Source organism: Sorex araneus, chromosome 1 (genome assembly GCF_027595985.1).
Source record: "Sorex araneus isolate mSorAra2 chromosome 1, mSorAra2.pri, whole genome shotgun sequence".
Classification (NCBI taxonomy): domain Eukaryota; kingdom Metazoa; phylum Chordata; class Mammalia; order Eulipotyphla; family Soricidae; genus Sorex; species Sorex araneus.
The window spans coordinates 72,398,313-72,410,504 of record NC_073302.1 but is presented as its reverse complement, the minus strand read 5'-3'; the positions used below and the strand labels follow the sequence as shown (position 1 = coordinate 72,410,504).

The window sequence follows — 12,192 nt, the reverse complement described above, 5'->3', positions numbered from 1 at the left end:
GACCATCTCGTAGGTGGGCAGACATGCGGTCTTTTGATGTCCCATGGAATCCAATTGGTAACAGCTATAGTCCAGCGGTCATCTCTGAATCGCATTATGTGTCCAGCCCATCTGATTTTTGACACCTTGGCAAATGAGACAGCGTCCCTGATTCTTGATCGTCGACGGAGGACAGAACTCCGGATTCCTTCTCTTACTTGAGTGAAACAGGATACTCCTAGCATAGCTCCTTCGATTCCTCTTTGGGATATCTGAATAGCGTTCTCATCCTGTTTGCATAGGGCACAGGTCTCTGAGGCATATGTTAGTGCAGGAAGAACAGTGGAGTCGAAAAGATGTGCCTGAAGCCGGAAGTTCTTCGGCCTCTTAACCACTTCTTCGACGCTCTTAAAGGCGTTCCACTCTCTTCCTCCTGTGCAGTTCTGGTGCCAAGTCATTCCTCATGTTGAGTTCGCGACCCAGGTACACATAGCTGCTGCATTCAGAGATGTTCTTCCATTGAGAGCAAACGGAACATCAGTGACTAGTTTGTTTTTCATAAACATTGTTTTGCTGAGATTCAGCTGCAGTCCGACCTTTCCACACTCACGGTCAAAGTTGGCCAGCGCACTGGTGAAGGGATGGGTATTCGAGCATTGTATAACTGAGATTTAAACCTGAAAACTTTGTAACTTTCCACATGGTGACTCAATAAAAAAATTTAAAAAAAAAAAAAAGTTGGCCAGCATTTGTGCCACTTGGGTAATGTTTGGTGTTATTACAATGATGTCATCAGTGAAGAGGAGGTGGTGTAGTTGCCGACCGTCTATCTTCACTCCTATTTCTTCCCATTCCAGTCGTCGCATGATGTTTTCAAGGGTGGCATTGAAGAGTTTTGGTGAAATGGTGTCGCCCTGCTGAACACCTCTCTTTAGGTCAATGATCACTTCCTTGTAGAATAGTGAGATACTGGTGGTGAATTCGTAATACAGCTCGCGGAGGATCTTGATGTACTGAGTTTGAACGCCCTATTTGGCTAGGGCTTCAATGACCGCTTCAGTCTCAACAGAGTCAAAGATCTTCTTTAAAACGATGAACGTTAGACAGAGCAGCATCTTAAACTCTCGCTAAACTTAAATGAGCTTGGTATGGATATGGTCGATTGTGCTGAATCCCTTTCAGAACAAGGCTTGCTTGGATGGTTGACCTTCGTCAAGTGTTCTGTCAATTCTATTCAGGATGACTTGAGTGAACAACTTGTAGACAACGAACAACAGGCAGATTGGGCGATAGTTGTCAATGTCATGGATGTCTTCCTTCTTGTAAAACAGAATGGTCCTGCTGGTTTTCCATTGGGAAGGAACCTTGCATACAGACAGGCAGCATGTGAATAGCCGAGCCAGTGTATTGACGAGTACTGGTGGCAGATTCCTCAGGTGTCTGGGTCTGACCTTGTCTGGGCTGGGTGCTGTACACGTCTTTACCAACAAAATGGTATGTTGGATTTTGGAAGGGAGGACATTGGGAACGACACATCCATCCTGCGGAATTGGCAAGTGGGCACGTGGACGTGGCTGTCAAAGAGATCCAAGGAGAAGTCATGAATAATCCTCTCCATTGCTCTTCTCGAAGATCCATCTTATGAAGATGGATCTATCTATGTGATAGATCCATCAGGATGTCAGAGGTCTTGTAGTTGGTCTTGTAGTTGGTGAAGGACAGGCAAGTGTTGCAAATACTTTTCCCCACTTCTGCGACATCGGCCAACACTGCTGCTCTTCTCTCTGAGGTCTTCCTTTATCGCTTCTCTGCACAGCTTTTCAAGCTCGGACGTTAGCTTGTAGTTGCCTGAGGCTCGTGCCAAACCACATTGGCGAATGAGCTCAAAAGTTTCCGAAGACAGGGGTCTGTTTGTGGTTTTCCCACTCTCAGCATTTTCACACAATCATGGAGGTGCTGAAACAGTCGATCGTATTCCTCATGGATGTTGTCAACAACGGCATCTTCCCACGCTGCCGCAATAGTACCAAAGAGCTCCCAGTTGGTGGTCATTTTGGGAGTTCTCTTCTTAAACTAAACTTTGCAGACCTTTCTCCCCACTCTGTGAAGTAGAATTTTGCATGAAGGAGACGGTGGTCCGATCCCGTTTGGAATTTGGGGACAACAGTGACATCGGTCAGGCAAAATCTTCAATTGAATATGATGTGGTCAATTTCGTTGTGGAACTGTCCACCAGGAGACTCCCATGTCCAATGTTTAGATTCAGCCTTCTGGAACTATGAGTTACTATAGATGGTCTTGGTCGACATGATGAACTCAGACAGTCTCTCACCCATTCTAGGCCATGGGTCCCAATGTGGAGTTCTTTGGGCGACCTTCTCGGTCCTATCTTGGCATTAAAATCACCAATAATGATCTTGTGGAAAGTGTGGTCTTCTTTGTAGAACTTCTCCAGCTCCATGTAGAACTTCTCAATTTCTTCATCATAGTTGGATGTTGGTGCATAGACGACGAAGACAAAACTGCCTGCACTGAGCCACATCTATTCAAGCGTAATCGTCCAATTCGGGTTATAAGGCATTCAAATGAATCAATGCTCATGGCCAAATTCATATTGACAAGAACACCGACGCCACCAAAGCCTCTGTTGTCGCATGTTCCGAGGAACAGTTCTTCTCCAGTGTTCATATGAAATATTTTAAATTTTCTTTTTAAAATAAAGAAAACTAGTGCAACAGAATCTCCTATAAATTCTTTCCACGTGACATCTCGGAACTTTACTCACCTTCCCCAAATTCATTGAGAATGACCGCTATTCTTTTATTATGCTGCTCAGTCAAAATATAGTTCAGTAGTGTTGTCTTCCCAGCACCTATATAAAAAAAAAATGTTTTAAATGACAACATTCAAATGCTAACTTAACAATATGAAATGTGCAGCCCTAATGCCCCAAGTCTCTGCCCAGAACCACCAGGATGGTCTCAGGGCATCTGCGAGAAACATCCCATACACCAGACCACCAGGTTCCCACCACCAGGCTGAACTCCATTGGAAGTGACCCTATTAAAAAAAGTGGTAACCTATTTTTCAAAGAGTATTAAATTATGGTATAGAAGGTTATAGAAGAAAAATTCAAGTACCCCTTGAAAACTTTAAAAACTCTTTTTTTTATATAATTTATTGATTTTTTAGTGAGTCACAGTGAGGGTACAGTTACAGATTCACACATTTTCGTGCTTGTTTTTCCCTCATGCAATGTTCGAGAGCCTATCCCTCCACCAGTGTCCATTCTACACCACTTATGAACCCAGTATCCCTCCCACTCCCCCCACCCCACTCCGCCTCTGTGGCAGAGCATTAAAAATTCTTTATGTTGCATCAAGAATGTGTATCGGGGGGCTGGAGCAATAGCACAGCGGGTAGGGCATTTGCCTTGCATGCGGCCGACCCGGGTTCGATTCCCAACATCCCATATGGTTCCCTGAGCACCGCCAGGGGTAAATCCTGAGTGCAGAGCCAGGAGTAACCTCTGTGCATTGGTGGGTGTGACCCAAAAAGAAAAAAAAAGATTGTGGATTGGATGACAGAGCACATGTCTTGCATATATGGATTCATAGGATCCCTGAACATGATGAGGGATGGTCCTGGTGCCTGAATCGAGCCCCTTCAACCATTGGCCTGAAGTAGCCCTGGGATTCCCACAACAACAAAAACTTGACAACAATTTTACATTTACAAGTTGAATCACACACATGATGAAAAATGTCTTCTATTTTACCTGCAATATAATTAGCATAAACACATCAAAAATCTCCATTAGAAGTTATTAAAGTAATAGTATTCAAGGAATAAAACAATCATGTATTTTATAAAGGGACAGAGAGATAATACAGTGGGTAAGGTGTTTGCCTTGCATGTGGTCAACCCAGGTTTAATCCCCAGCATCTCATCTGGTCCCCCAAACTCCGCCAGGAGTAATTCCTGAGTGCAGAGCCAGGAGTCACCTCTATGCAACACTGGGTGTGACCCAAAGAGCCAAAAAAAAAAAAAAAAAAACTTAAATTCCTCTGTATATCTTGAATTTCTTGGTCAAGAACATATGGTATATTTCCCTGAAATTTCCATGAATTTCCATTCAAGACCTAGCTTTTATTTCACCATCTGGCATTATTTACATACATAAATTTAAATCAAATGTATACGGCTTTTTTTTTAATACAAATCATTCTATAAAACTGATTGTACACACACAAAATAGAAAAAACACTCCCTATATAGAAAGATAAATTAATTAAAGTTACACTAACTTTATCCAGTAGGTGGCACATGAAGCCTAATATATATGTCATCCAAAGTAGAAGAAAAACATTTTTGTCATGAACGAAACACCAAAGTTCAAAAACCTGCAGTTCAATTGTACAAATGTCATTTATAGATTTTCTGTTGCTTGCATCTGGGTTGCTTTTTGGTGTTTTGATAGTCAAATAGAGCTGCTAAGCATTTTACATGTAAGCTTATATACATCTGATATTTGCAAGTGTTCTATGCACTTCTAGGAGGGATTTATGCAGAAGAGTACCTTGAGCATTTTAAAGTAAAAGTCTCGTAAGACTGCCGAAAAGATAAAGGCTTATGCTTAGATAACATATATTAAGAAACTCAGTATCACTGAAGTGTAAAATGCACAATGGAAGAAATAGACCTTTAAAAGGCAGAGCAGTAAGGAAATTTTCTTTTGGTTTTTGTCGTTGTTTGCTTTTTGTGTTTTGAGCCACATCGGGCAGTGCTGCAGGATTATACATGCTGGGATCAGACAGGGCCTCCTGAACACGAAGCATGAATTTCATGCCAGTCCCAAGAAATTCTTAAATTCTTAAAGGAAAAGGATAAGCTGGGGAGATGGAGTCAAAGGACTGGAGTGTATATATTTTGGTATTCTAAACACCACCATGTATGGTTTGAAAAAGTAACAGTAAATGATAATAATCAGTCTGAAAATAATAAATTTAAGTCCAAGGGTGAGTCAGAGGCGCTGAACATGAATGGAGCAGCAGGAGGCAGCAGAGAACATGGAAAGGAAAGGGTGGAAGAGGCCATCTCATAAAACTATTTGGGCCAAATAATTCATTGATTTGAAGCTTAAGACATAGTGCGTTCACTCAAAACTCTACTACGGTTTTATGTTGGATCCTGATGAAAAGTACAAAAGACAGGAAACAATAACAGAGCTATAGAAGTTTAGAAAACGAGAGATGGGGAACTTCAAGGAATGAAGAGGCAATGATGTCACGGGATGACACATTCAACAGAAAATAGAAAGCACATTATGGAATACCTACAAAGCTAATCTTTCCAGAGCAATCACAGAAAGAAAAGTATTCCAGGAATATACCCCGAAGAAGCAAAAAAGTATAGTCGAAATGACATCTGCACTTATATGTTCATCGCAGCACTGTTTACAATAGCCAGAATCTGGAAAAAACCCGAGTGCCCGAGAACAGATGACTGGTTAAAGAAACTCTGGTACATCTATACAATGGAATACTATGCAGCCATTAGAAAAAATGAAGTCATGAACTTTGCATATAAGTGGATCAACATGGAAAGTATCATGCTAAGTGAAATGAGCCAAAAAGAGAGAGACAGACATAGAAAGATTGCACTCATCTGTGGAATATAAAATAACAGAATAGGAGACTAATGTCCAAGAATAGCAGAAATAAGTACCAGTAGGTTGGCTCCATGGCTCGGAAGCTGGTCGCATATGCTGGGGGAAAAGGCTGCTCAGATAGAGAAGGGAACACCAAGTAAAATGTGGTTGGAGATCCTGCCCGGGAAGGGAGATGTGCGCTGAAAGTAGACTAGAGACTGAACACAATGGCCACTCAATACCCCTATTGCAAACCACAACACCCAACTGGAGAGAGATCAAAAGGGAATGCCCTGCCACAGAGGCAGGGTGGGGGGGGAGAGGGGATGGAGAGGGGGAGGGATACTGGGTTTATTAGTGATGGAGAACGGGCACTGGTGGAGGGATGTATTTGTGAACATTGTATGAGGGAAAAACAAGTTCTAACATGTGTGAATCTGTATCTGTACCCTCATGGTGATTCACAAATTAAAGAATAAAATTTTAAAAAATGTGAAAAAAAAAGAAAAATATCCCAGGGACTGAAATATTGGGCAGCTTTGTGAAATAAATGAGTGGTACATAAATAAAGTCACAGGAAGGCAGGCTAGAGATATTTGGCAAGAACAAGTTTTTATGGGGCTTGAAATATATGTTAAGGAATTTGAATTTTAACCCCAATGGAAGCTGCTGATGGTTATGACCCAATTAGCTTGATATTTATAAAAATCATTAAAGCTAAACTATAATAAAGAGCAGCATGGCTCAAGTCTAGTCAGGAAGCAGTTAAGGAATCCTTGCAGTGGATGGGACCAGAGGATTAAGATTTAGGGAGGATGGTGGCCAATAAAGCTGTGTACATTCTGGTGTCTGTGGGACAAGGAAGTTAGAAGGATGAAGGTAGGAGGATTGAAAAGTAGACACCAGAGGAAGTAGGTGGGAAACTCTAAAGACAGTGGTGGAAGCCAAACCGGAAACGTTTGAAGAAAGAACGTGAAGGAATTTGAGTAGCAGTGCAACTGTGCCCCAGATTCAGCAGCAAGGTGGGCCTAAAGCTTCACCTCCAGTGACCTGCCATTGTAAGCAAAATGGTAAAGCCAAGGGTGGCATCTCCAATGCACTACTTAATATTTTAAAATAAGAATGGGGGTCACTCCTCACTGGCGCATGGTGGTATGGCTGGGGCGTAGAGCCATGCTACACCAAGGCATGGTGAACCTCAAGGCCTTGCATAGACAAGATCCGTGTGCAAACGCAGGAGCCACATCTCTGAAATTTATTATTTTATGTATTTCTTTTCGGGTCACACCCGGCGATGCACAGGGGTTACTCCTAGTTCTGCACTCAGGAATCACTCCTGGCGGTGCACAGGGGACCATATGGGATGCTGGAAATTGAACCCAGGTCGACCACATGCAAGGCAAACGCCCTACCCGCTGTGCTATCACTCCAGCCCCATATTCATTACTTTTTTAAACAAGAAATTAGTCATGAGAGCGACTGCTGAGTACCAAGTAGGGAAATACCAGACAAACGTCCTTGTAAAAGTGGTTCTGTGTAAAAACAAGACTAAACTTGAAGGCTACTACTGGCAAAAAAAAAAAAAAGTGATTTTATTTTCATGGAAAAGGCCTTCAGGTACACCCAGTTTGTATCTGTTTCTCTGTCAACAATATAATTTCTCTAGTGCTTTGCAAGCAGCCCTCCCTCTTAAAAAAAAAAAAAAAAAGATAGGCGTATTTCCCACGAACCGCTGGAAGAAACTGATGTGCAGGGAACAGGAAATCTACCAAGGCATGCCTGTCACGTGGCGGGCATAGTCCAGGCAGCAAACGCCAGGGGCTTGAGAGGCTTTAGGAATCTCCTGACCCGTCCTGCAGATGAAAAAAGCTCGGCCAGGTGACCGGCACGACTACCATTTTCAAGAGAGGCAGAAGCGCGAGGACTTAAACTGTCACTCGGATATTCAGGAAGGAAGGGTCCCGGCTTCAAACAGCCTGCCCCGAACTCTGCAAAACTGCGAGGCTCGCTCGGATCTCGCTTGAAAAGGGAGCTCGTCCCGGCAGAGTGCGAGCTGGGCGGCAGCACCCGCGAGGCGAGAGGCAACGCTCAGCACCCCAGCTCGCAGCCTCTGCTCCTGGCCGAAGGCCCCGTTGCCTCAAAAAGGCTGTGTCAGCTCTTAAGAAAAAAATAAAAAATAAAATAAAACAGAAATCCTAGGACACCAGAGTTCACGGTATTTCCTGACCGGGAAGGTTCATTACCTAAATACCCGGTGATAATTGTGACTGGGATCTTGGTGCCGGGGCCAGAATTTTTCTCCTCCTCTCTTTGCTTCGTCTCAATAGGGACCAGTTCAGGACAGTCGTCCTCCGTCTGGTCCTCTTCATCGTCCACGGCTGCAGAAGCCCGGGACATCGCGGCTCACAGAACGCCTCTAAACTCAAGCAAGAGGAAGGCGCGTCAGACGCCAAGCAGCGCATGCGCACCCTGCCAGGCGCTGCGCTGACGTCATCTCCCCGCGACGCGTGATTCCTCCCCCTCTTTAAGCGACCGCCTCTCTTTCCAGTCTGGTCCTTAAGAAATCCCCGCGCGGGAGCGGGGGGCGTGTTCTCTGAGCGAGACGGGGCGGAGTCGTCAAAGCTCAAGGCCCCGCCCCCAGCTGACAGATGGGCACCCACAGCCTTAACAGCTTATGGCTGTTAGGGCTGAGAATCAGGCTGGTTGGAATCTGGAGTCCGTGACCTGAACTAAACAGTTCCCACAAAATCTAGACTTTATCACCTTATTTTTATATCATCACTGAAAAAGATTTTTTTATTCACACAGGATAGAAAGGGAGGTTAGACTCAATAAAGTTGATTGCAATTTGATTTTCTACTTGAAGGATTACCAATGGCAGTTTAAAAAATATAATTACATATCATATCAATATCCAATATCCAAATGTTTAGTTTGGGTACATTGTTTGAAAATAAACAATGAGAAAACTCCTGTTATTTATTTGGACCTCGTTTAACCCACATTCATTTATCATATGGTTTGGCTCATAATATTTTCTCATCATTAATTCATACATAGGCCCTCTTTATGTTTATTCATATTTACAATATGTATAAATATTTTTTTTTTGCTTTTTGGGTCACACCTGGCGATGCACAGGGGTTACTCCTGGCTCTGCACTCAGGAATTACTCCTGGCGGTGCTCAGGGGACCATATGGGATGCTGGGAATTGAACCCGGGTCGGCCGCGTGCAAGGCAAACGCCCTACCCGCTGTGCTATTGCTCCAGCCCCAATATGTATAAATATTTATAAACTTCTCTGACCTTACTCCAACTAATAGCTGACACCTACCTATGTACCTCTCACCTATTCCAATATTCTGCCTCCCTCCTTAGATGGTAATTACCTTCATTAGTTGATTATGGGAGGTTGATCATTCCCTCTTTTCTTTTTAGTTCTATCACACATGTCTGAACTTAAAAAATACATTGTTCAATTTTGCTTGCCTTTGAATTTTATGAAAAAAAATTTGTACAGTATGTAATCACCAGGAGTTAACTTAATTTTTTAAGTTGAATGTTGTATCAAATTCAACTATGCTACAATTTATTTATCCATTTCCTGTCAATAGTTTTCAGGATTTGCTCTATAGATAGCTGGGTGACTGCCAGCACTGTATTACTGACTGCAGAGAGCTGCTGCAGTGGTTCTATGACCACTTTGTTACATATTTCTCAGGCACATTCTTGTAGTTTCCCTTACATAGTTTTGGTTGAGTGTTATACAAACATTTCTTATCTCCCACTAAAGCAACCTATGCCCTAAAAGGCTGGAACAGTCAAGGTGGCCAAGAAGCATTGCTAGAGAAGTATGTAGCCTCTGTCCATGCAAAAAGGCCTTTATGCATGCAGTGTTAAAAACTCAAAGGCACCCACATTGAAAGGAAAGTCGACTTCTGGAAAATTGGTTAAAATTGGCGCTAGTGCCATTACTATAGAACCTACTCTAAATCAGTGATTCATAATTGCTGCTTCTCAGACCAGCACCAGTTCACAGATATAGAAGTTCAGGAAACTATTGTTCTAGATGACTTTTTAAGGGTAGGTACAGACTAAGGAAAAATTTTCAAACATTAGTTAGCTACAAATGACCAAGACAAGTTAAAGGTACCCTAAAAGTTCATCACAATGAATAAACAAAAAGTGACACATCCATATAACAGACAGTCATCTCACGGTAAACAGAAATGAAGTAGAATGACCATTCACTACAAGATAAATGAACTTGAAAACATTATGTTGGGTGTTGGACAAAAAAAGCAGTCAAAAAACATCATATATTTTTTCTATATTAGATATCCAAAATTGGAAAATTGATAGAGACTAATTAATGCATTATTATCAGTGTCTGGAGGAATGAAGGGAGTAACTGCCAATGGGCATTCTGAAGGTGATAAAATGTTCTAAAATTCATTATAATGATAGTAGCAAAACTCCATAAATATATTTTAACTACATATATACAAAATTAATTCTGTATTTTTTGATATAAAGATTTTATCCAAACAAGACTTCTTTAAAAATAAGCAAAAGCTCATTTATGCAAGCAAATGTGATGGTGCCAGTGTACATAATTTTTTGAGTACCACACCCGACAGTACTCAGGGCTTACTCCTGGCTCTGTGCTTAGGAATTACTCCTAGCAGTGCTCAGGGGACTATATGGGATGCCAGGAATCAAACCTGGATTATTCACATGCAAGGCAACTGCTCTGCCCACTGTACTAGTGGTCCGGCCCCTGTATGCATTTGTAGAGAGGTGCTGCCTTAAACAGTTTCAAATCCTACACTTCTGAGCAGAGTTAAGTTAGCACCAATTCATGGTGATTTTCCCCATTTTAACAGGAGATTCAGGAGATTCAGATTTCAAAAGTGCCAACTTCCACTTGGGTGGAAAGGCTTTACTTAGGAGTCAAGTTAATTGCATATATTCATAGTATCATTTTACTATAGGAGATTCATATTGTAACAAAATACAATAACAATTAATTGGAATTAAAAGAAAGGAATGCCAATCACCTGGCAAGGCTTGGGAGACTGGTCTACAGGTGGTTGGCACTTGGATATGGAGAGTTCCTTGTAGCATACATCACAGGGGAGGGGAGAACCAGTCTCTAAGCATAAGTTTCTGGTGGCTTTTGCCAAAACCCAAGTATGGTTGTCAGAAATGTGAGTGTGGCGTGCAAAAGCAACTCATATCAGCTTAATTTAGTTTCTATACACTGCTTTCAGAAGTACATTATCTGGACTGTCTGATATTTCTGGAGGTGACATTGGGAACATCCAAGATATGTTTGTGCATGCCTTTTGCCTGTTTGTTATCATTGTCTTCATAAATAAGTGGCTGTTTATGATTGAAACCCAAGTTGTTTTATCTCTATTTTAAATTTGTTAGTGTAGACAAAAAGCCAGAATTGTTGATACAATTCTAGAGTTAATACAATATTAGAGTTGAAATTGATTAGATAACAAAGTTCTAATATTAAAATCTCTAAGTCTAAAATCAATTTTATGTGACAAATTGTTATATCTCACCATGGGTTTGTTAAGTACTTGTCTAATAATTTACTAAGCTAGTTGTTGCTAGTTGAGCCTTCTGTGTTATTGTTTTTGTTTGTTTAGTTTAGTTGCATGGATGTTATGCTTCAATATTTGGCAAGATACCTATCTGTGAATTATTTAGAATTTTGCCATTTTGTTTTCTGACTCTAGTTAACTGAACGTATAAATATGTGTCTGAAGAACCACACGTTTCTATTTTGTTTTGTTTAGATAAATATCTTGTAATTTCAGTCCTTCTTGCATTTTCTGGATACAATTTTTTACTTCTATAATAACAAGTTTTGCCAATTTTATCCCTTCTATTATTAATGACTGCTTGTTGTTATTATTCAATCCAAAATGCCTCTTAAAATAAGTAAAAAATATAACTAACTTTAGTAACTGTGGTATCACTATACTTTTAATGTAATTTTAACATTCCTGTTCCTTTTTTTAACTATGAAATGCTTCATGATTTTGCGTGTCATCCTTGTGTAGGGCCATGCTAGTATTATCTGTACTGTTCCATTTTTAGTATATGTGCTGCCGAAGCAAGAACCGTTCTTGTTAGTTCTGCAGTGTTTCATTTCACCTTATGGTGAAACAACAACAATATTGATGATAATAATGTGTAAGTTTCTTACCAAACGAAAGAGATTGAGGTATACAAGTTAAATTTCTTTAGTTCATTTAGTTCTGTAAAGTAAATATTATTTGTTTGGGGTTATTTTTGTGGTGTTTGGGCTCATAAAGGAGGTGCTGAGGACTTATGCTGGGCTCTGGTTCAGGAATCACTCCTGACAGGTCTCAGGGGACCAAGTAGAGTGACTGGGATCAAACCAGCATGCAAGATTTATTAATGGGTAAAGAGCCCATTGGTAAGCAGGGCAACCATTCTCTAGTAAGGGATACTATGATACAGTTAAAAATGGATGATGCGATTCTAGTAAGAAGACTGATAGTGCATATTAAGGGAAATT

At 41.2% G+C, this 12,192-nt stretch overlaps 1 protein-coding gene and 1 non-coding gene across 3 annotated transcripts in view; both read right to left on the bottom strand.

The window, feature by feature from the left end:
* The window catches only part of LOC101536887 (zinc-regulated GTPase metalloprotein activator 1B), a 56,148-nt gene extending 48,072 nt beyond the window's left edge, over nucleotides 1-8,076 (bottom strand). For both annotated transcript variants that reach the window (XM_055119863.1, XM_055119856.1), the window contains exons 1-2: nucleotides 7,873-8,076; nucleotides 2,765-2,851 (exon numbers count right to left, since the gene is read on the bottom strand). In XM_055119863.1, the coding sequence (XP_054975838.1) occupies nucleotides 2,765-2,851; nucleotides 7,873-8,026 (241 nt within the window). In that variant the 5' untranslated portion in view covers nucleotides 8,027-8,076. The remainder of the gene's footprint in view (nucleotides 1-2,764; nucleotides 2,852-7,872) is intronic.
* Nucleotides 8,077-11,665: 3,589 nt separating this feature from the next.
* Nucleotides 11,666-11,771, bottom strand: LOC129401401 (U6 spliceosomal RNA). Its single transcript, XR_008628318.1, has one exon. It is a non-coding gene; the product is annotated as a U6 spliceosomal RNA (small nuclear RNA).
* Between the last annotated feature and the right edge of the window lie 421 nt (nucleotides 11,772-12,192).